Source organism: Pantherophis guttatus, chromosome 13 (assembly GCF_059756535.1).
Source record: "Pantherophis guttatus breed Tessera chromosome 13, ASM5975653v1, whole genome shotgun sequence".
Lineage (NCBI taxonomy): Eukaryota > Metazoa > Chordata > Lepidosauria > Squamata > Colubridae > Pantherophis > Pantherophis guttatus.
Window position 1 is genome coordinate 17,348,554 of NC_142075.1, and position 20,232 is coordinate 17,368,785.

The 20,232-nt window shown below is 39.8% G+C and overlaps 2 protein-coding genes across 5 annotated transcripts in view; one reads left to right on the top strand and one right to left on the bottom strand.

The window, feature by feature from the left end:
- Window positions 1-20,232, top strand: part of FAM227B (family with sequence similarity 227 member B) — an 85,987-nt gene that overhangs the window by 11,938 nt on the left and 53,817 nt on the right. For all 4 annotated transcript variants that reach the window (XM_087877747.1, XM_087877749.1, XM_087877748.1 and 1 more), the window contains exons 8-10: window positions 721-822; window positions 2,583-2,709; window positions 4,066-4,272. In XM_087877747.1, coding sequence (XP_087733873.1) covers window positions 721-822; window positions 2,583-2,709; window positions 4,066-4,272 — 436 coding nt within the window. The remainder of the gene's footprint in view (window positions 1-720; window positions 823-2,582; window positions 2,710-4,065; window positions 4,273-20,232) is intronic.
- FGF7 (fibroblast growth factor 7) overlaps window positions 6,107-20,232 on the bottom strand; it is a 28,641-nt gene continuing 14,515 nt past the window's right edge. The window contains exons 3-4 of the mRNA XM_034434692.3: window positions 9,182-9,285; window positions 6,107-7,271 (exon numbers count right to left, since the gene is read on the bottom strand). Of these exons, the coding sequence (XP_034290583.1) occupies window positions 7,077-7,271; window positions 9,182-9,285 (299 nt within the window). The 3' untranslated portion in view covers window positions 6,107-7,076. The remainder of the gene's footprint in view (window positions 7,272-9,181; window positions 9,286-20,232) is intronic.

Sequence of the window (20,232 nt, forward strand, 5' to 3'; positions counted from 1 at the left end):
TCAAAAATACACTTTCCCCAGAAGGTTTCCACAATTTTGGCCACTACTGTATAAAATGTCTTGTGCAGCAAGGAATGATGGGTTCTTTAGCACTAAATGAAACAGCTGGATTCAATGTAGTTTTCTTCCACTCTGAGGTCTGAGGTTTTCAGAGATGATATATTTGAAATTCTTTTTTTTTTTTTTTTACAAAGTTTTTATATAAAGTTTTGGCCAAGTTAGAACCCAGTCTTGATGTTCCCTTCTTTTTCGTGCTCACAGCTATTTCTATATTTAAATGCAGCACAGGTATGACATTGGAATGCTTATGAAGTTATGTCAGTCATGCAAATGTGCCTTCAAGCAAATCCAAGGATGCTGGATCTGTGAAAGAGAGCAATCCTGCTCATACAATGCATTAAACTAGATAAAGCCGGGTTTGTTTATTTATTATTTTGACCTTCTAAGCCAGTTCAGTCCCCCAAAAGTAGTCGGGTTAATTGCATTATTACTTTTACAAAAGTGCTAAAGAAAGTTTATTGCAGTCTTGCTTACGGCATTTGTATATTACTTTGATCAACTGCTAATGACCTACCTGGATAGGTCTAGTTTTGGCACTGTGGTAAAAATTGCTGCATTTCTAAACTCTATCATTAATAGAGACTACCGACAGCAACTCTGTACAGATGTTTTTAACTGTAGACTAGACTTTGCTTAACATTTTCTCCTGATTATTTCAAGCCTGATCAAGATGAACAAGACCACTTTTTTGACAGAATATCCGATAGCTACGTGATGCTTCTCTGGAGCATCCCCAGTTTCATTAAAGATGCTTTTCTTCAGGTAATGACGTTGTTTGCAATTCTGAATTTTACTCCTTCCAATTTTGATTTGTCCTGTTCAGAGAAGAGCAAAAGGCGTGTCATCTTTCTGTCTCATTATCTCTTAATTTAATCCGTTTCTGTTGATGAACGTACCAGAATCCTTCAGCCTTTCATTCTGTGACATGCCTTCTGGCTCTATTATTGCCTCTGAAGTTTTTTGTTTTTTGTTTAAATTGTTTGTGGTAATCTTAACTACTTAGCATACAACTCTAGCAAAGCTTGATAAGGATATTTGTGAATCTAGCTAACGCCTTCCTGAATAACACAGAGCAGGAAAAGAGGTTATAATTTATTTAGATATTTGCTGGTTGTTCCATAATCAGAATTCCTTGGGCAATGAGCACTCACTGTAAAAACTGCAACCTCTTGATAAGAAAAGGTGGTGACCTCATGTCACATCCTTCACTTCATCCTGTAAGCAACTTGGTACCTTCTAGATATATTATAAGACCTGACGGGTTTGACATGCTTTAGGTCCCATCACTATCATAGCACTGATAAAGTTTGCCTTCTGTAGGCAAAGGACAGGCAGAGTCATGGGGGAAGAGTCAAGAGAGGAATCAGCCTGGAATCATTGCGTTCCCACAAACGGTCTAAGTCCAACCCCTCTTGAATTCCGTTAAATCTTCTCTAGTGCCAATTTAGTGCTGGCTATTAGTTGACTAGATTCTTGTATATAGGCATGAGCAATAGGTAAAGGTAAATGTTTCCCCGCACATGCGTGCTAGTCATTTCTGGCTCTAGGGGGTGGTGCTCATCTCCATTTCTAAGTCGAAAAGCCAGCGCTGTCCGAAGACGTCTCCGTGGTCATGTGGCTGGCATGACTGAACGCTGATGGCGAATGGAGCGCTGTTACCTTCCCACCAAAGTGGTCCCTGTTTTTCTACTTGTATTTTTTATGTGCTTTCAAACTGCTAGGTTGGCAGAAGCTGGGACAAGTAATGGGAGCTCAATCCATCATGCGGTGCTAGGGATTTGAACTGTTGAACTGCCAAGCCAGTGCATCCCTTGTGTCATGAGCAATAGATCAGCTTAAATGAAATTTAACGGGTGATCCTGATTCTGGACCCCTTATGTCTTTTTTGTGACTGCCCTTCTTTAAAACCGCTGGCTTTTAGGAAGACTCTTCCCACAAGCTCTGGCCCCAGTAACTTCCATGCAGGTGTTAACTGGTATTTTTGATACTGTTTTCCTCCCTAGAATGGTTGTGTTTTTTAATTATTAATTGTTTTTTTAGTCCGGTGTAAGCTACCCAGAGTCCCAAGGAATGGGGCAGACGTAGAAATTGATTAAGTAAAATAAATATAGTCTCCCAGCTAGGATGTTGCAGCCTCAACTGATCTGAAAAGCAGCAATTGGAGAAGGTGATTCTAATATACCTTTTGGTCTCAGGTTAAGCTGCCTACTCTGTGTTCAGCACCTCTTCTAAGATAACTAGGGCTTTTTGTCATAATGTACCAAAACGTACCAAAAAATGAGTGCAATCAAATTAATTTTAAGAAATTTAAAAAATGGATGAAGATTTCTCCTTACTGATTTGCCCATAAGTTCATTTGCTTTGCAGTAAGCTAAACTGCCACTCAAACCTGTGATGTTCTTGGACAAACCTTGTATTTTTGTCACAGCTAATGATTCAGCAATATTTGAATCCCTGTTTATTTCTCTCTATATATAAGCATCACCCAATTTTTACAATGAACTTAAATTGCAACTTGGCAGATGTATCCTGACTGCTTATCCCAAGCCATTTACATTACTTTCTGTGAAGCTTTCCCTGAGGCTTACCATCGTTTCAACGATCAGTTTAAAGATGAATTGATGGATCTAATTTTCCTGTGGATCAGAGGTACTAGAGTGTTAACTATTTTTCCTCGCAGTTGTTGGCAGGAGCGTATCTCCGTAGTTGTTTTACATAATTGCGTCTACTCAATTATTTTCTTCCTTTATGAGTTCTTCAAAAGTATCGTTCAGTTAGAAATGAGGGTTAAGCCACTGAGAACAACTCATTTCAGGAACCCAAATTAGAGTATCCCAAACAGATGGTTGTCCAGCCTTTATTTGAACACATTCCAGTAAGGTGAGCCATTTCTTCTCAATAATTAGTTCCATTGTTGAACTCTTCTTACTCATAGAGTTTTTTTTTTTTATAACATTCATACTGTATAATAGTACGGTATGCTGGTCTAACAGCTGCAGATAGGAAGGCACTACAGAGAGTGATCAATTCGGCACAAAAAACCATTGGTTGCCCTTTAACACCACTGGATGACATCGTCAGGTCTCGCTGCTTTAGCAGAGTAAGGAAGATACTTAGGGATGATTCACACCCTGGTCAGTGTCTCTTCACACTTCTACCATCGGGCAGAAGACATCGAAGTATAGCCAGCTGGACAAACAGGTTTAAACACGGCTTCTACCCATGGGCTGTCAGACACCTAAAGACAATCACTCCACGCACATACGGAAACGTATGACTAGTCTTTTTTCCCCAATTACTTGTATAAGGATTATTCTCTCTACTATTCATGTTGTCTTGTATTTTCTGTTACGGATTGCACCAGAGAGGCTGAACCAATTTCGTTATATATATGATATACAATGACAATAAAGGCTATGGTACTTTATAATCTTCTTCTTAAATCCGTCATTCTGTGTCCCACACCCTGGAACAAGCCACAGATGTCTTGATTTTTCTTCCATGACATATCGAGAGATTGGAGTTCACATCCTCCCTTGGCCTTGAAAGCCAACTGTATGACTTTCGCAGACCAGTCCACCTCACAGGGTTGTTGCAGGGAAAATAGAAAGCAGGATCATTAGGTGTACACCAACTTGCTTTGTACAAAATAAAGCTGGAATAAAAATCTAATAATAAAATTTTAAGATCCCAACACAAAATCATAGAATTGTAGGAATGAAATGGATCAACTAGTCCAGATATTCCCCAAAGTGGTCAGTATTAACCTGCAAAGATAGTCCATTATTGTTGTTACAGTATTATCATTATTCATATTATAGTACCGCTATTCAAAGTAACATTAATTAAAGTAGCATGGTATTTATTAAATTGTTTGTGGATCATTGAACAATCTGCAACTTCATATAGGGGCCAATGATCTGAAGACTTGGGGGGGGGGCTGAATTAGTTCAAAAACATTTGGTTGGTTAGTATTATTCAGTTCATTGGTTGTCCCTCTTACAGGTTTTAAACCACAGAAATTTGCTTGGAAAAATTGGAAGTGTCTGTCCATGGAAAAGCCTATAAAATCCATTGTAGAGAAAGACTCCTTTTCTCCGATATCATCGCATATGAAACTACAGCCTAGAAGCAGGACAACATCCAGGTCATGGTCATGGTCAAGATCCAGTTCAAGGTCAAGGTCAAGGTCAAGATCAAAAACAAAAATCTGTAAGTACCAAGAAAAGGGATTATCCAATGGTTATTTGAGAGTTTTGTGGAGTTGATTTATTTCGCATATGATGAAGTTACATTCGCCAGGAAACTACAGTGCTATTATAAAGTAGTTGTTTGTCTGCCTGTCGGTGTGTTCTCAGTATCTATTTATCTACCTGCATTTTGCATGCTTTCAAGCTGCTCATTTGGCAGGAGCTGAGGCGAGTGATGGGAACTCACCCTGTCCCACGGTGCTAGGGTTCAAACTGCTGGAGTACAGACCTTCTCCAGCATCCTTAAGCCGTTGAGCCACCGGACCTCTCCTCTATGTGGAGTGATGTATGCTAAAATCTGTAGCTTTTTTAGAATACTATTTTCAGTTCTACAACTGTAGTCTTATACAGCAATATCCAACAATAGGGAGATTTATGCAACTCTAGACTGCTGTTTTGTTTCGAATGTGGGAATGTCTTGAAGATTTGTGGGGTATTCCTGAAGGAATCTCTAGATATGAAGCTCATTACTGATTATTATCCTTGATGCACAGATCAGTAATGTATGTGATATATATGTAGTTACTGCAGTACCTCCAACTATCAGTAGAGCAGAGGTGGTATTCAGCCGGTTCAGACTGGTTCACACGAACCGGTAGCAGAAATTGCGGGGGGGGGGTGCCCCCCCCCGCCCCGGCTCTATGCCATACTATTTAGGCATGTTTTTGAGGCCAGGCGCATACACGGAAGGCAGGCGTGCGCACGAAGCAAGTGTGCTTCAATGCAGTGAACTGGTAGTAACATAATGTGAAACCCACCACTGCAGTAGAGGACATAAACAGGAGGCTGCTTTTGCAGTCAGGGTGGAGATATATACCCTGTTTCCCCCAAAATAAGACACCCCTGATAATAAGCCCAATCGGGCTTTTGAGCGCATGGCAATAAGGCCAAGCACTTATTTCAGGGTTCAAAAAAATATAAGACAGGGTCTTATTTTCGGGGAAACACAGTAATAACATGGGGAAGAATACTGGATTACAAATTCCTTGTGTGTCCAATCACACTTGGCCAATAAAGAATTCTATTCTATTCTATTCTATTAGATAGGCCAGCAAATGTGTTACCTTTGGGACTCTTTTCATTTGCTCTCAATGAAAATTGGTCCATATCCATTGGCTTATTAATCCTCTTGGAGAAAAAAAAATACCCAGTGGTGCCAATTGTGAAGCCAAAGGGAAGAAGCTGGTTTTCATTTGGACCAGTCATGATGCATATCTTCTGCCCCTCACCCCACGATGGCTCTGATCTTTGGGGGGTGTGGAGAAAGGTTTGCAGTTAATGTCACGCCTGGTTTCTCCATCCGGGGATTTGTCCATTCTGAGCTTCTTCCATTAAACCTTCTGAATTTGCCGTCTGAATGGATAGCTTCGTATTTGATCCGGATCGTAGTGGCAGGCGAGTTTTCTTTCACTTGACTTCTCCTGATGGGGCAGCCACTTCTGTCACTTTCAAAATATTAGCAGCAGCCTTAACTGGCAAGCGACATGGCATTTGGGTTTTTTTTTGTTTTTTTTGTTTTGTTTTTTTTTTGTTTTGCAAACAGGGATTGTTGCATCCGAAACTTTCATTGCAAGAATTGCCACAGGCTGTCATTTTTGTCTCTTATCCAGTACATATTGGCAGGAGTTTTGTGTACTAGACTTCATGTCTGGTCGTAAGAGGAGAAAAAAAAGGGCCGCTAAACCAGACTGTTTTGATACTCCTTTAGAATTAAAAGCATATGAAACAGATGCATCTTGATAATTTTTTTTTTATAAATAACATCAACTTAAATAACTTAAAACAATAACGTTCAATTATAACTTAAAATAAAGTTTAATGCTGTAACCACAGAAAAGCATGAATATCGGTTGGAAGAAAAAAAAAACTTAGAAGCCATATGCCCAAACAGGAATTATATAAAAAGATTAGGTTATGTTACATAAAAACCCATATGATGTTGTCTGAATTTTTTTTAACTTCATCGTTACATAAAAGGATATTTTGAGGAAAGTGAGATGAAATACATTTCCCTTATTAATATTATTTAATATTACACTATTTTGTAACATCTTTCAGAGCAGCATTAGGCATTCTTTCTGATAGATATGAATACATTGCAGTGATGCAACTTTCATCTGTCATATTACCTTTATTGTCTTGAATACCACAGCGTTCCAATTTCAATTTGCTTTAATACTTAAAACCTTTATTTTCATTTTTTTTTCCCGGGAAGTATTTAATACTGCTTAGCCTTCACGATTCGTACTGACTTGATCATCTGAAGACTTAATCCAGCAGCCATCAAGTCCATCATATTTTACATAACATTTTTCATCTGCTTTATTATTATTATAGCAGCCATGTTTAACGAAGCAGATAGGTTTATTTTAAATAAAAGATCGTCAGATAATCAAGTCGTGAACAAGGCGTAAAGGGTACATTTAATTTAAGAATCTGCAAAGCTACTCTTATGCTAACGTAAGGATCGTACAACTCTTTACAATTTTTTACAACTTTTAGTTACTAAATCTGAAGTAGTGTATATTTTCATTTATTTATTTATTTATTTATTTATTTATTTATTTATTTTTTAAAGCCAGTCTCTTAAAAATAAAACATCGTGCTCAAGTCCAGCTTGTTCAGTTTTTCAGTAGTATTCCAGCTTGTCTTCCTTTCATACAGTCCCTTTTTCAAATGATACATATATATCTATATATCTATATCTCATTTGATATATAAATATATATATTTTGCTGGAACTGGTTGTCCATAGTTCATATAAGATTAGGATATTGTAAATGGAAGAAAATGGGAGGAAGTGTCTTCTTTGCTTGTTTTCTGGCCTCTTTTAGGGGCTCCATTCTGTTTTAACGCGATGTACATTTCTTTCCCCTTGTGAGTCCAGTTTGCTGAAGCGTAGGTGTTATAGTGATTCTCTTGAATGAGTTCTACGAAGTTGCAGTCTTCATTGCACACTTTCTGTTGTTTAAAAGAAAATGAGAGGATCAGTCGAATACCGAAAATACCTGGCAGGGATTTTGTCTATCATTTCACAAAAATCCCATTGTCCTTGAACTAAGGTAGTCCTTGAGTTACAACTGCAATGTAGCCTACCCTTTTTATGACCTTTTTTTTTTTTTTGCAGCGGTCATTTAAGTGAACGCGGCCAGGGGTGAAACATAAAATTTGTTACTACTGGTTCTGTGGGCGTGGCTTGGTGGTTGGGGGGGTAATGCGACTGGGTGGGCGTGGCCAACTTTTTTTTTTTTTTTTAACTTTTCAAAGCATTTTTTCTAATGCTTTGAAAAGCCTCTCTGACGATCAGGCAACTCAGCTGGGATCGTCAGAGACTTTTCAAAGCATTTTTTTTACCACCTCTTCGGCCAAGAGGTTGCAGAAAAAAATGCTTTGAAAATCCTCTGACGATCCCAGCTGAGCTGCACGTTCATCATAGGCTTTTTTTTTTTTTTACTTTTAAAAGCATTTTTTCTTCGGAAGAGGTTGTAGAAAAAATGCTTTTAAAAGTAAAAAAAAAAAAGCCTCTGATGATCGTGCGGCTCAGCTGCGCATGGTGGGGGCCGCAGGGATTTTTGCTACCGGTTCTCCGAATCACCCGCCGCCATTGCTACCGGATCAGGCAATCCGGTCTGAACTGGGAGCATTTCATCCCTGAACACGGCGGACATTAAGCAAAGCCATTGTTCGCTATGATGTGCTTTTGCCAAAAACTAGAAATAAGAGCTGATTTTTTTAGCAGAGGTCATCATATAACATGGTCACAACACCACAGATGTGACTGTGTTGTTGAGCACCTGAAGTGCAGTCACTGGGGGAGGGCGGTTCAAATGTCGCAACTTCAGGTTGTAAGTCCCCTTTTTTGTAACTTGAAACTCAGCGACCAGTTGTAAGTCGAGGACTACCTGCATGCAGTACAATTCACTTAAAATGTACCTGGTGACTATGCAAATGCCTTACATTTTTTAATAAGCACCGATATACATCAATAACATTCCTGATGCTGCTGAACAGCTGTATCATCCAAAGCGAACAAGGTCAAATGCATGGGCTGCTGGGAGTTGTAGTTCAGCGTTTAATCTGCCTCGGGGAGCGAGGCAGGATAAAGGTGGCATAGCTGGTTAGGAGAAGAGCCCAAAGCAAAATAGGCAACTAAAGTAAATCAGAGCCTAAAAAGAATCCCAAAACTGCCAAGAAACCACGGATCATCCTGCCAGCAGCTTCTTCTTCCTGTTTGACTTTTGTTTGGCTCTTCTTTCTTTCTTTTTTTTTTAAATGTGGCTTCTGGGAGAATGAAGTCAAAACAGAGAAAACTCTGATCTTCAGGAAGTTTGCATTCCAACGCAACTGACCGTAAATGAGAGCCATTCATAAAAGCCACCAGTCGTATGCCATCATCTAGCACAGAGGTCTTCAAACTTGGCAGCTTTAAGACTTGTGGACTTCACAACCAGCTATGCTAGCTGGAGAATTCTGGGAGTTGAAGTCCACAAGTCTTAAAGCTACCAAGTTTGAAGACCTCTCATTTAGCAACTCCCACGGACTGGGACCAATAGAGTATAAAACAGCAACCCCCAAGCCTTTTGGGCACCAGGGACAGGTTCCATGGAGAGAGGTTTTTCCATGGACAGGAGGGGATGTGGTTTCTTGTGCTGCCTGCATCGTGCAGATGGGGCTTCTGTTTGCTTGCGCGGCCCGGTTTCTGGCATGCCACGGACCTGTGCCGGTCGAGGGACCGGGGGTTGGGGACACAGCTGATCAAAACAAAAAACAAACAAACAAACAAACAAACAAACAAACAAACAGCAAAAACAACCCAGGAGCAAACCTGTTTTTCATTTAATGCAAGTGGCTTCTAATAATTATGCCAGTACCTTTCCATAAAGCTTCCCAGACTTGTTCATAGCTAGAAAGTATTCACTTGCGACTCCTTTGATTGCCACTATTCCAACCGCCACCGTTCGTATTTCGAGAATACCTGCAGGAAATAACAGTGAGGTCCATAATCTTTGTCTCTCTTTATGATGTAACATTGCAAAGCTGAGCCAAAGGTGCTTTTTCTTCTAAAAGGCAACTGGACTTCCTTGCTTTTTTTCTTTGAAAATGCTTCGCTTCTCATCCAAGAAGGTTATTCAGTTCTGGCTTGAATGGTGGGGGAATGGAAGGATTTGTATGCTTTGCAGTCATCTGATCATTAGTACTCTCTCTGAGAGCTTTTGAGGCCTCTTGGGGGTTTATCTGTGCCCTCAGGGTCACCTGAATCAGAGTGCAACTGGGTGTGGAACGGGTGGAATTCAAAAAGTTTAGCAACTGGTTCTCTGCCCGGTTGCTGGATGGATGTGGCCATGGTGGGCATGGCCTACTCTCCTGCACCATTGTGCGGGTGGGTTTTCGCCCTCCCCAAGCTCCGGAGGCTTTTCTTGAGCCTCCGGGAGGGCAAAAACTGCCTCCCCTGGGCTCTGGAGGCCTTCCAGAGGCCGGAAACGTACTCATTTCCGGAACTTCTGGGAGGCCCATTTTTCACCCTCCCCAAGCTCCGGAGGCTTTCCTTGAGCCTCCAGGAGGGTGAAAACAGCCTCTCCTGGGCTTTGGAGGCCCTCCGGGAGGCCCATTTTTCACCCTCCCAGAGCCTACGTGCGGATGCTGCACTTACCTGGCATCCCAAACCGGCCGCGTGGAGACTCCTGGGAGGGGAGGGGCGGGGTGGGGTGGGCGGGACCAGCCAGTCCTTGCAACTACTGGTTCAGGGTACCAGATGTAAAATTAGCATCCGGTTTGCCTGAACCGGTCTGAACCGGCTGAAGTGGAACCTTCTTGGTGCTGCTGAAAAGACTGTATTATTGATGGGAGAGAGGTGGTATCATATCCCTCCTCTTTCAAGGAAAAAACCCAAGAAAGTCCAGTTGCCTTTTGAATAGCACTTTTGGGATCCAACCATGACCTGAATGACACAGAATCTCCATAGACATTGCAAAGCTGCTTTGTTTAAATAATTTGTTTCTTTTTATTTATAAAACCTTGGCTACTTTTTTCCCTAAGGAAGGTATAACAAACATAATATTCCTCATGGTTTTAAAGGCTATGAATGGGTGTCTGATTCACACGATAGATACCCCCGTGTTCTACAGTATTATATACATAAATTGCACTAATCTCTACACGAGTTTGTGAATAAAGACATTGAATGTTTATGTCGCTGTTCATGATTTCATTTCCAAATTGAATCCTTAGGACTCCGTCATTTGTAAAACAAATAAAATATCTTCTGTGGTTAGAATTACTGTTCAGATGGAAATGAATGCACTTCTGGGTTTTGAAACTGACAAGAACAGAGATTAAATCAAGATTCACAGAATTAGGGGTTGTTGCTTTTTTTTCCTTCTCAACAAAGCTTACCTTGAAAAGGATATTTAAGAAATTTACTAGAGGGTTGCTCCCTTTGAGAGCACTAACTTTAGAACTTGTAAATGATGGAAAACAGATCACGGCAACCCGACAAGCAGATAAAAAGTATTTGTCTGATCTTTTAGGGCCATTAAAAGCTGATAACCTCTGAAAATCAATTTGTGCCATGCAGAGACGTGGCTTACTGCTATTTAAAAAAAATATATGGATCGATCCATTTAGGATACAATTAGAAAGCTCCAACTTTAATTTTTGTGTTCCCTGAACTGGGATTACTCCACCACCAGAGAAACAGGCCTGCAGAACAAATTGCTACAAGCAATCCAGATCTAATTCTGCTTGATGAGATTTTTGAATGAAGATGAGCCTCAGAGTTTTAGAGAGGTTCAGAGATCACGCATTATGGTAATTCACATTTGCTCAATCATAATTTATCCAACAGATCATACAATATGCTAAGCCCTGTTTTATAAACTATAGTGACTTCACACAACAAGTAAACCTCAAGGACATTCAAATTGCATTTATGGCGTAGTTCGATGTGGAAACATTGCCATTTAATGGTTTTTGATAAATTGGTGCTCCTATCGTTATGAAAGGGTTTTCTGTGCTAGCATTTTTGTACTGTCTGACCTGTCTTGGTGCATAGATCTCACTGTGCCATGCCCATGTTAGTAGTTCCGACAATAGCTATGCAAAAAGGGATTAGACTATTTGTTTCAACATACTTTTTCCTATTTTGAACATTGCTTAAAATAAGCCTTACAAATACAGAAAAAATTTCAAAGGTACACGGGAAAAGGTTGAGGAAATAGGCAAACAAACTAAACGTCAATATCTTTCTTAAAAATTAAATTTCAAAAATATGCCACGGATGCTTTCGTTTCCTTAAAGTACAGCTGTGCAATTGTTCTGATGTTTAGGCTAAACCTCATAAAGTGAAAGATTAAATGAATTTCTTTCTACTTCTGGAACGGTTAGTTGTTGTCAAAATTCACAGCAATGACCAGCTGGACCCTGCAAATAATGACTTCACTATGCTGTTTCTTGATTTATGAGCTATTCTCTTTATAAATGAATTTATAAGTGATGTATTTGAATACAAAATGATATTTACTCCTCCCCCCCAATGATTTAAGTGATAGCTAAACACAATAGAATTAGTGATAGTTTCATAATATTAGGCATTGCTCAGATTCCAAAGAATTGTGCTAACATTCAAATATTTCTCAATAGCATATGTATTTACATATATACATACATATGAGCCTGTACATTGCATATGCTAAGCAATTTATATATAGCATCTTGGGGAGGGCGGTCTTCAGATTTTTAAAACCACTTGAGGCAGCGCAAATCTTAAATGCAACTTTAAGCTCTTTGAAACTTGGTGATGACTTATCATATAGCCATTTGAATAAATATGAATAAGGAATGAGGAGGTTGATGCTGTTCTAAATGCGTTTGCTTATAGTTTAATGAAAGATGCTTAAGATGGATCATCTTGTTGCATGATTCATTTTCAGGATGCTATTCATTTAGTGTTAAAAGAGTTTTTAAAAAGTGTACATGTGGCCTTCATTTCAATATTTAGATAAGACTCTAAGCGCACCAAAGGAGTATTCTATGCAGATATCTTCACAGATTATAAGGATGCCATTATTCTTTGAATACAGAATACTTCTAGGTGTAGTCAGTTTAGTTTCTTTTTTAGTATAATTTTATGCCTTAAGTATTTTACCAAAGATTCAATGTTTGCAATATACTTTTTACACAGCTAAAGTAGAAACAAGGGGTCTTTGGTGCTCTCTGAGGTTGGTGGTTTTTTTGCAGACATTTCATTAGCCAAACTAGGTAACATCATCAGTGCTATTAAAAAGTGAGGTTTGCTCTCAGTTTATATTTTAGTAGTTTGCTCTGGTTACATTAGAATATAAACTGAGAGCAAACCCCACTTTTTAATAGCACTGATGATGTTACCTAGTTTGGTAATGAAACGTCTACAAGGAAACAGCCAAGCTCAGAGAGCACCAAGGACCCTTCATTTCAACCCTGAGCTACAAATAACCTCCTTTATTGGTAAAGTAGAAACAGCCTGACAAAAAGGGCACTGTTGTTGAGGTATTCCGATATATTTTTACTGATTTCCACACAGACATAGCCATTCATACACAAAATACGTTTGGCAATTCACTCTATCTTTCCTTGAAGTGAAAGGCTGTTCTGGATATACAATGCCTATAACTATCTTAGAAGTACATTGGAAACTATCCTAACACAGGTCTGGCAATCATTAATTCTATTCTATATAACATTTCTAAAAAGTAATGTGATACAAAGTTAGTAATATTACTGTCCAATATACTGGCTAATTTCCAACATTCTCTCCTTATGTGTCATAGAGCCCTTAGTTCTATCAGTTTCCAGGACATATTCAAAAATCCTTCCTTCCTTCCTTCCTTCCTTCCTTCCTTCCTTCCTTCCTTCCTTCCCTTCCCTTCCCTTCCCTTCCCTTCCCTTCCCTTCCCTTCCCTTCCCTTCCCTTCCCTTCCCTTCCCTTCCCTTCCCTTGACATTCTAACAAATTTAGAAACAATTGTTCCAGGCCTGCCTGCTTTAAGAAATGGCAATAATATAGGTTGACTCAGCCTTCCATCCTTTCTAAGGTAGGTAAATTGAGGACCCAGTTTGTGGGGGCAATAAACTGACTTTGTATAAATATACAAAAGTATGAAGGCTATTGCTTAACGCATTGTAAGCCGCCCTGAGTCTCCGGAGAAGGGCGGCATATAAATCAAATTGAAAAAAAAAATAGAAAAAAAATAATATAGACTCATTGCTGCTGTTCAGAATTGCCATGTTCAACAATTCTACAGTATTCTGTCTCTTTAAACACGAGAATCTTTATCATGTCCTTGAAATCTCGAATGAGATATCCCATGGTGTGTTTATGGTAGACAGGATGGGCAGCAACCAGAGCAACCAAACTGTAGAAAACCAGTTTATTTGCTATGCAGTTGTATTGCGGCTGCACCAAGTGAAACTAAAATGCAGCTCTAAAGGAGTCAGCATAAAATTCCCCATAATGCAGAAGGATTGACTAAGCACTGCTTGTCAACAGTAATGCAAATGAGTCCTCAGCATAACAATTATTCTCCTTTACACAAACATTAGATCATACAGCTTGGTGTTCTTTAATCACAGCTCAGAATTCCCAGCAGATAAAGTCAGCTTTTATCTGACTTCATGTTTTGGGAATTGCACTGGCCAGTTACTTTTCAGGATGCTTCATTGATGTCTATGCTCCAATAAGACAAAGTATTATCATTTTCCATCAATTTCCATATTTTCTTGCTTCCAGAAAGAAGAAGCAAACAAATGTGGCTACAGAGCAAGTTAAGCTTTGTGCAAGAAATCCAAAGTACCATACAATCCTTGACTTAACAAAGTTCGTTTAGTGACCGTTCAAAGTTATAATAGCATTGAAAAAGAAGTGATTTATGATAGTTTTTCATGATGGTTGCAGCATCCCCACGGTCACTTAACAACTGAGGCAAGAAAGGTCATAAAATGGGGAAAGCTCACTTAACAACTGCTTTACTTAGCAACAAAAATGTTGGGCTCAGTTGTGGTCATAAGTTGAGGAGTATACTTGTAAAAAGTCTAGCTTACAAACTAACTGGATGACATCTTATGTCGCTGTTTGAGGAAGTTGCATAACATTCTCAAAGACTCTTCCCATCCTGCTTACAATCTTTTTGGACTGTTGCCTTCTGGCAGAAGGTACAGAACAATTAAAACTCGGACCACACATTTTCTGAATCGTTTTTATCCCAGAGCTATAATTGCACTCAACAATGAACTCAAGGGCCACCATCAATGAGCTGTTGGACAGCATTACTTGATCTGTTGTGTGGATGTTTGGGTGGTTTAGGAGTGGGGAATTTGTGGTGGGTGGGTAGGTATTTGGGGATTGTTATGTGTGTTGGACCTGGTCTTTGGGGGTTAAGTGAATTTCGTTGTATGGATATACTGTATATATATATACAATGACAATAAAGTTATTATTATTATTATTAACTTGTATTTCAGTGATGCTGCAGAGTGCAGACCTATCTCAAACAGTAGATGATAATTAGCACCCTAGACTAGTAAAGGTTATACATTAATATAAGGAAAAATACCTTATTGCCATATAGAACAGCAATATAGTTTGAAAATTTGAGCGTGGGAATATTTAGAAGTGTTTAGAAATAAAGTTGCAAGTTATAGTGATCATGGAGTTAATAAACATATTGAAGCTGCCTTCTACTGGCCTAATAGACACATTGTGCCAAGTTATCGTTTCTTTAACAATGGCTTATTGAATGCAATATAATTCAGTGGATTTGCATCAGAGGGTCAGCTATAAACCATGGTTTAAAATTATGGTGAGGGAATTCTTACAGTGCAATAAGTCAGAATGACCCAGCTCACATTTTTGGCTTGCACAATGTGCGAACCCAATCAGTGAGTTAAATCTGTGGTTTATCTCGCACTGGTGGCTGTGTGGATGTCCCAGAATTTGCTTTAGATTATGATGTTAGAACTGAATATGGAATTTTCTCCAGATCAAAGTGAACATGAATGGCCTTGGCTTCACGTAGGTTGCAAAAAGCTCTCTCTCTCTCTCTCTCTCTTTGTTTGTGTAAGTTTGTGTTTGGTGGGTGTGCATGCACATGTCTTCATGTGAGCGTTGACTTCTTCTGACTGCCTGGATAACTGCAGTTTTCTTGGCAAGATTTCAGAACTGGTTTGCCACTGCTTTCTTTCTGGCCTGGTGCATTAACGCTGCACCATATTGCAGTGGTGAAATTCAAAAATTTTCCCTACTGGTTCTGTGGGTGTGTGTTGGTGGGCATGGCTGGGTCATGTGACTGGGTGGGCATGGCTTGGTGGTCATGTGATCAGGGAAAATGAACTATCACACAAAAATAACACAAAAGCTACACAACTGACTCATACACAATGCAAAAGCAGCTGGACTTCACACAAAACGGCCCCTGCAACAAGCAGGAACCTCACAGAGTCACAGAGAGTTCAAAAACAAACTATCACACTTTACACAAAAATACTGGTTCGGGCAATAGGTAGTAAAAAATGCTTTAAAAAGTAAAAGAAAAGTTCCGATGATCGTGCGGCACAGCTGATTGTTGGAACCTTTTTTTTTACTTTTTTTAAAAAAAATTTTTACTACCTATTCGCACGAAGCGGTAGTAAAAACATGCTTTAAAAAAAGTTTTAAAAAAAGGTCCGATGATCAGCTGTGCCCCGCGATCGTGGGAACTTTTTTTTTTACTTTTTAAAGCATTTTTTTACTACCAGTTCGGGCGAACCAGTAGCATTTTTACTACTGGTTCAGGCGAACCGGCCCAAACCGATAGCATTTCACCCCTACCATATTGGCTTTCTATGTCAATGAACATTTCATCACGATTGTTATCTTGTGTTATACTAGGTTTTAAAAAAACACACACACAATAAAATAAATGCATCGCGGAATATCTTAGGACTATGATAACTGCTGAAACTCTTTTACCTAGAAGCTAACATAATTGTAACTGACATTCCTGAATATTGTACTAACCAAGGACTGCGAAGAAGTTAGAAAACCTCTGGTTATGACATTAGCAGGCACCAATCTCCTTTTCCTAAAGCATCAAATCAACCTCCGAGGGGCAGGCATTGGGGAACAGCTGTTCTCCAAACCGAAAAGCAGCAGAAAATAGTCTATTAAATTACATGTAGATTTAATGCCGAGAACACAAGCAACAATTTCCCCCAGCCTGGCAGCATGTGTTTCCAGCTGTCATGAGCTATACGGCATTTCCTCGTGTCTCTGATTTTCTAACCACTTTGATTTCACTCGCACAGACTTGAAGAGTGGAGATCACATGTGGTGACCTCGGACAACAGCAGCTTTCATCACCTTAAAGCTGACAGAAACCCTCCAGTTGGTCAAGTACCTCTGCCTGACGTAGAAAGGCAGCAAAAGGAAGCTGGTTTTGAAATGTGTAACGGCCAGGAAAACATTGGGAATTAGACGGAATATGTAGCTGAAAGATGACAGAATCAGATGTTGCTAATGAGCTTCTGCAGAAGAGATCTGCAGAGCAGAATATTTCCCATAAAAATAGTAGCAAGAGCATGTAGACCAGGGGTCTCAAACTTTTTAAACAGGAGGCCAATTCACCGTCCCGCAGACTGTTGTGGGGGCCTGGACCAGCTGGGTGGGCGTGGCTAGGTGGGCATGTGACTGGATGGGCATGGCTAGGTAGTCATGTGACTAGGTAAGCATGGCCAGTTTAGCAGTCCATTAAACAATACATACAAATTAAACTTTAATTTGTTATGCTCCAGGGGGTGGAAAGCAGGTTAGTGAAGGGATGTGGCTGCCTTGGGTGTGTGTGTGTGTGAAGGACTTTTGTTTGTGTGTATCTCCCTCCCTCCCTCTTTGGAGGCTGGGGAGGGTAACATCATCAGTGTACACATCATCATCATCATCATCATCACACTGATGATGTTACCTAGTTTGGGTAACGAAACATCTGCAAGAAAACCAAGCTCAGAGACCACCAAGGACCCCTCATTTCAAACCTGAGCTACAAATATTCTCCTTTATTGATACCCAGCATGCCTTATCACCGGTCTGGTTGGATAGAGCTCTTGAGAATGTCAGTCAACAAAGTTTTGGTGGCCATGTGTTCCCATGTCTGAGATAAAACGGTTGTAAAGATCACAGTTTATAAATAGACATATACGAAAAACTGCAGAGTCCTAGAAACATCACACGATTTAAAAAACAAACAAACCAGTGTTTTAGTTCAGATCAGAGCTTAGCACAGTTTTGCTAAAACAAAAGTGACATCTGGTGTTTAACCAATTAAAACCTGTACAAATACCTCAGCATTCTGTTTTTACTACTCTGGATTATGTTCAGTACTAGCCTACCTATATCTGCTTGGGATTGAACACTAAAACATCATAAATATGCAGAGGCAGGCTGCAAATTCCATCGGAAGCTAGAGGGGGTTTAAATTCCTTTTAAAACAAATGTATGCTAACTTTATTTCCAAATCAAAATTTGCCAACAACTACTTAACATTGACTAGCTGCTATAAATAACATTTAAATCAAGCAAGAGAGCAAATTCTTGCTTGTTATTTAGAAGCATTTGGGGCAATAAAATAGGCTTAACACATATGGAAGCCTTGCCAGGTGTAAGGCAGGTGAGAGGTGGATTACACGCCCTTACATATCATCTCCTGAAGATGGATGGTTAATCAGCAATTGGCGAGAGTGATTTTAAGCTAAAAACTGGAAAGGCTTCCGTAGCTACTTAGAACTCGATTTTTGAGAGTGATTTGGATTAAAACAACAACTACTGTGTATTGAGAAAATCCCAAATGCTACCTCCGAGGTATTTCTCATTACAACTTGAAAATATTAGCAAACTGCAAAATATCAGAAGTTAGAGTAGAGTAGAATAGAGTACAGTAGAGGACAGTACAGTAGAGTAGAATATTTCATTTGGCCAAGTGTGATTAGACACACAAGGAATTTGTGTCCAGTGCGGAAGCACTCCGTGTACATGCAAAATAGCTCTGAAATAGTATTGCTAAATAGCATGTTTACAATTTATGAAATTAATTTCCTACTTGCTATGGTGAGAGCAAGATCTGTATGCCTTTACTGGAACCACTCGGCTTCTAAAGGCTCCCCAACATACTGGACTGTTCTACATGTATTTGTATGGATCCTGGTTGTGGGTGCAATAATTAACAACTAAAAGCCTCACACAACCAGGAACTATATAAATACAAGCTGTAGAACAGCCCAGTGCACATATTCCGGTGAGAGAGAAAGACGTTCCCTGATGATGGGATCCAGAACAAGCCCATAATAATTTCAATTTATCACGTAAAGCAGTAGGTAATTATTGTAAATTCTCATAAAAGGTTGGGATCCCTTCCAATGTGTGCATTTTTGCATACATTGACATTTTGCATAATGTCAAGCGGCGGGGAAATCGGGAGATTCAGGCAGCTCAAATGAATATAAAGGTTTATTCCAAGTTTAAGCTCTCTACAAAAATCTGAGCTACTAACGACCAAGGGAAATGAGCAGGAATTAAGGTATTCAAGGCGGGCTGGACTTAGATCTCTTGTGGGCGTGAAGGGACTCATGACTTATGACATGTTTGACCCCTCCCTCGGACTCTGCTTGGTCATCTCCTACATATATGGTTTAATGGGATGTCTGGAAGGGAGAAAATTATAACAAAATTCCTAAAACATTCTGCTGGGAGTAATATAGAGTTACATAACTTAGTTTGCATGACTTGGGCGCTTGCAAAAAAAAAAGAAAGAAAGTTTCGAGTTACTTTGGCTCCATCATTCATTCCTCCAGGAGCTTTTCTTTTTGTTTGGTATCTAATCACATTGCTTTGAAAAATACAGGCAGAGGAAAAGAAAGTAAACAACAGTAATTGTTGCAGCCTAGCAATTACAACATTTTTCTAAGTAGGTCTTCCAAGTTTCATCTTTCTTTCCAATTTGCATACAAATGGCTGCCTGGGGGCACAACTCAGCCTCTTAATAACAGTCGCAAAGGCAGGAGACCGGACTCCCCCGTGAACGGGGCTACAAGCAGCCTGCTCAAAATGGAAGCGTAGCCTCGGCATCGGATGGCTGACTCTGAGCCAACGCTGGAGTGTCAGTTTTCCTCAATCTGATGATCTTCAGATGTGTTGGAGAAGGCAACTCTTATAATTCCCAGACTGCGTGCTGTAGGTATAAGCGTATCAAGTATGAACTTCAGCTGGCACCCGTATTCAATAGATTGCAATGAACTTTCTGACTAACGCAGACCACCAACCACTTTGGCGAGATAATGGATGTGTTTTCTGTGTTCGCAGAATGAGGAAGCGTTGGAGAATGCATCTCTTGGCGATCCTTCGATCTATTCTCCATTACTCACCACCACAGCAACACTACAACTTCCTTCCTTTATGGGAGCTGCAAGGCTTAAAAAAACGCACCTCCCCTCTTTTGTCAGCATCTCTAGAGAGATTTGCAAAAAAAAATTCAGTGTGCTGCAAGAACTGTTCCTTCTTCTTCTTCTTCTTCTTCTTCATCTTCTTCTAATTCTAATTCTAATTCTAATTCTTCTTCCGCTGGAACTGCACGATCAGGGGATTAATTCTGTTGCTGTTTCCCAGGAAAAAAAAATGCTTGCAGCTGGACTGGGCTGACCCCCATTAGTGAGAGCTTCAGAGCTGGGTTATATCTGCTGAGTCTGCCCCAAAGCCCTAATCCTAATTATGCACCAACCCTAATTACACACACCACATTACTTCCCACGCTGTACAGGAAATTATCTGATTTTAGGGGAAGTGGACTCTCTCTCTCTCTCTCTCTCTCTCTCTCTCTCTCTCTCTCTCTCTCTCTCTCTCTCTCTATATATATATATATATATATATA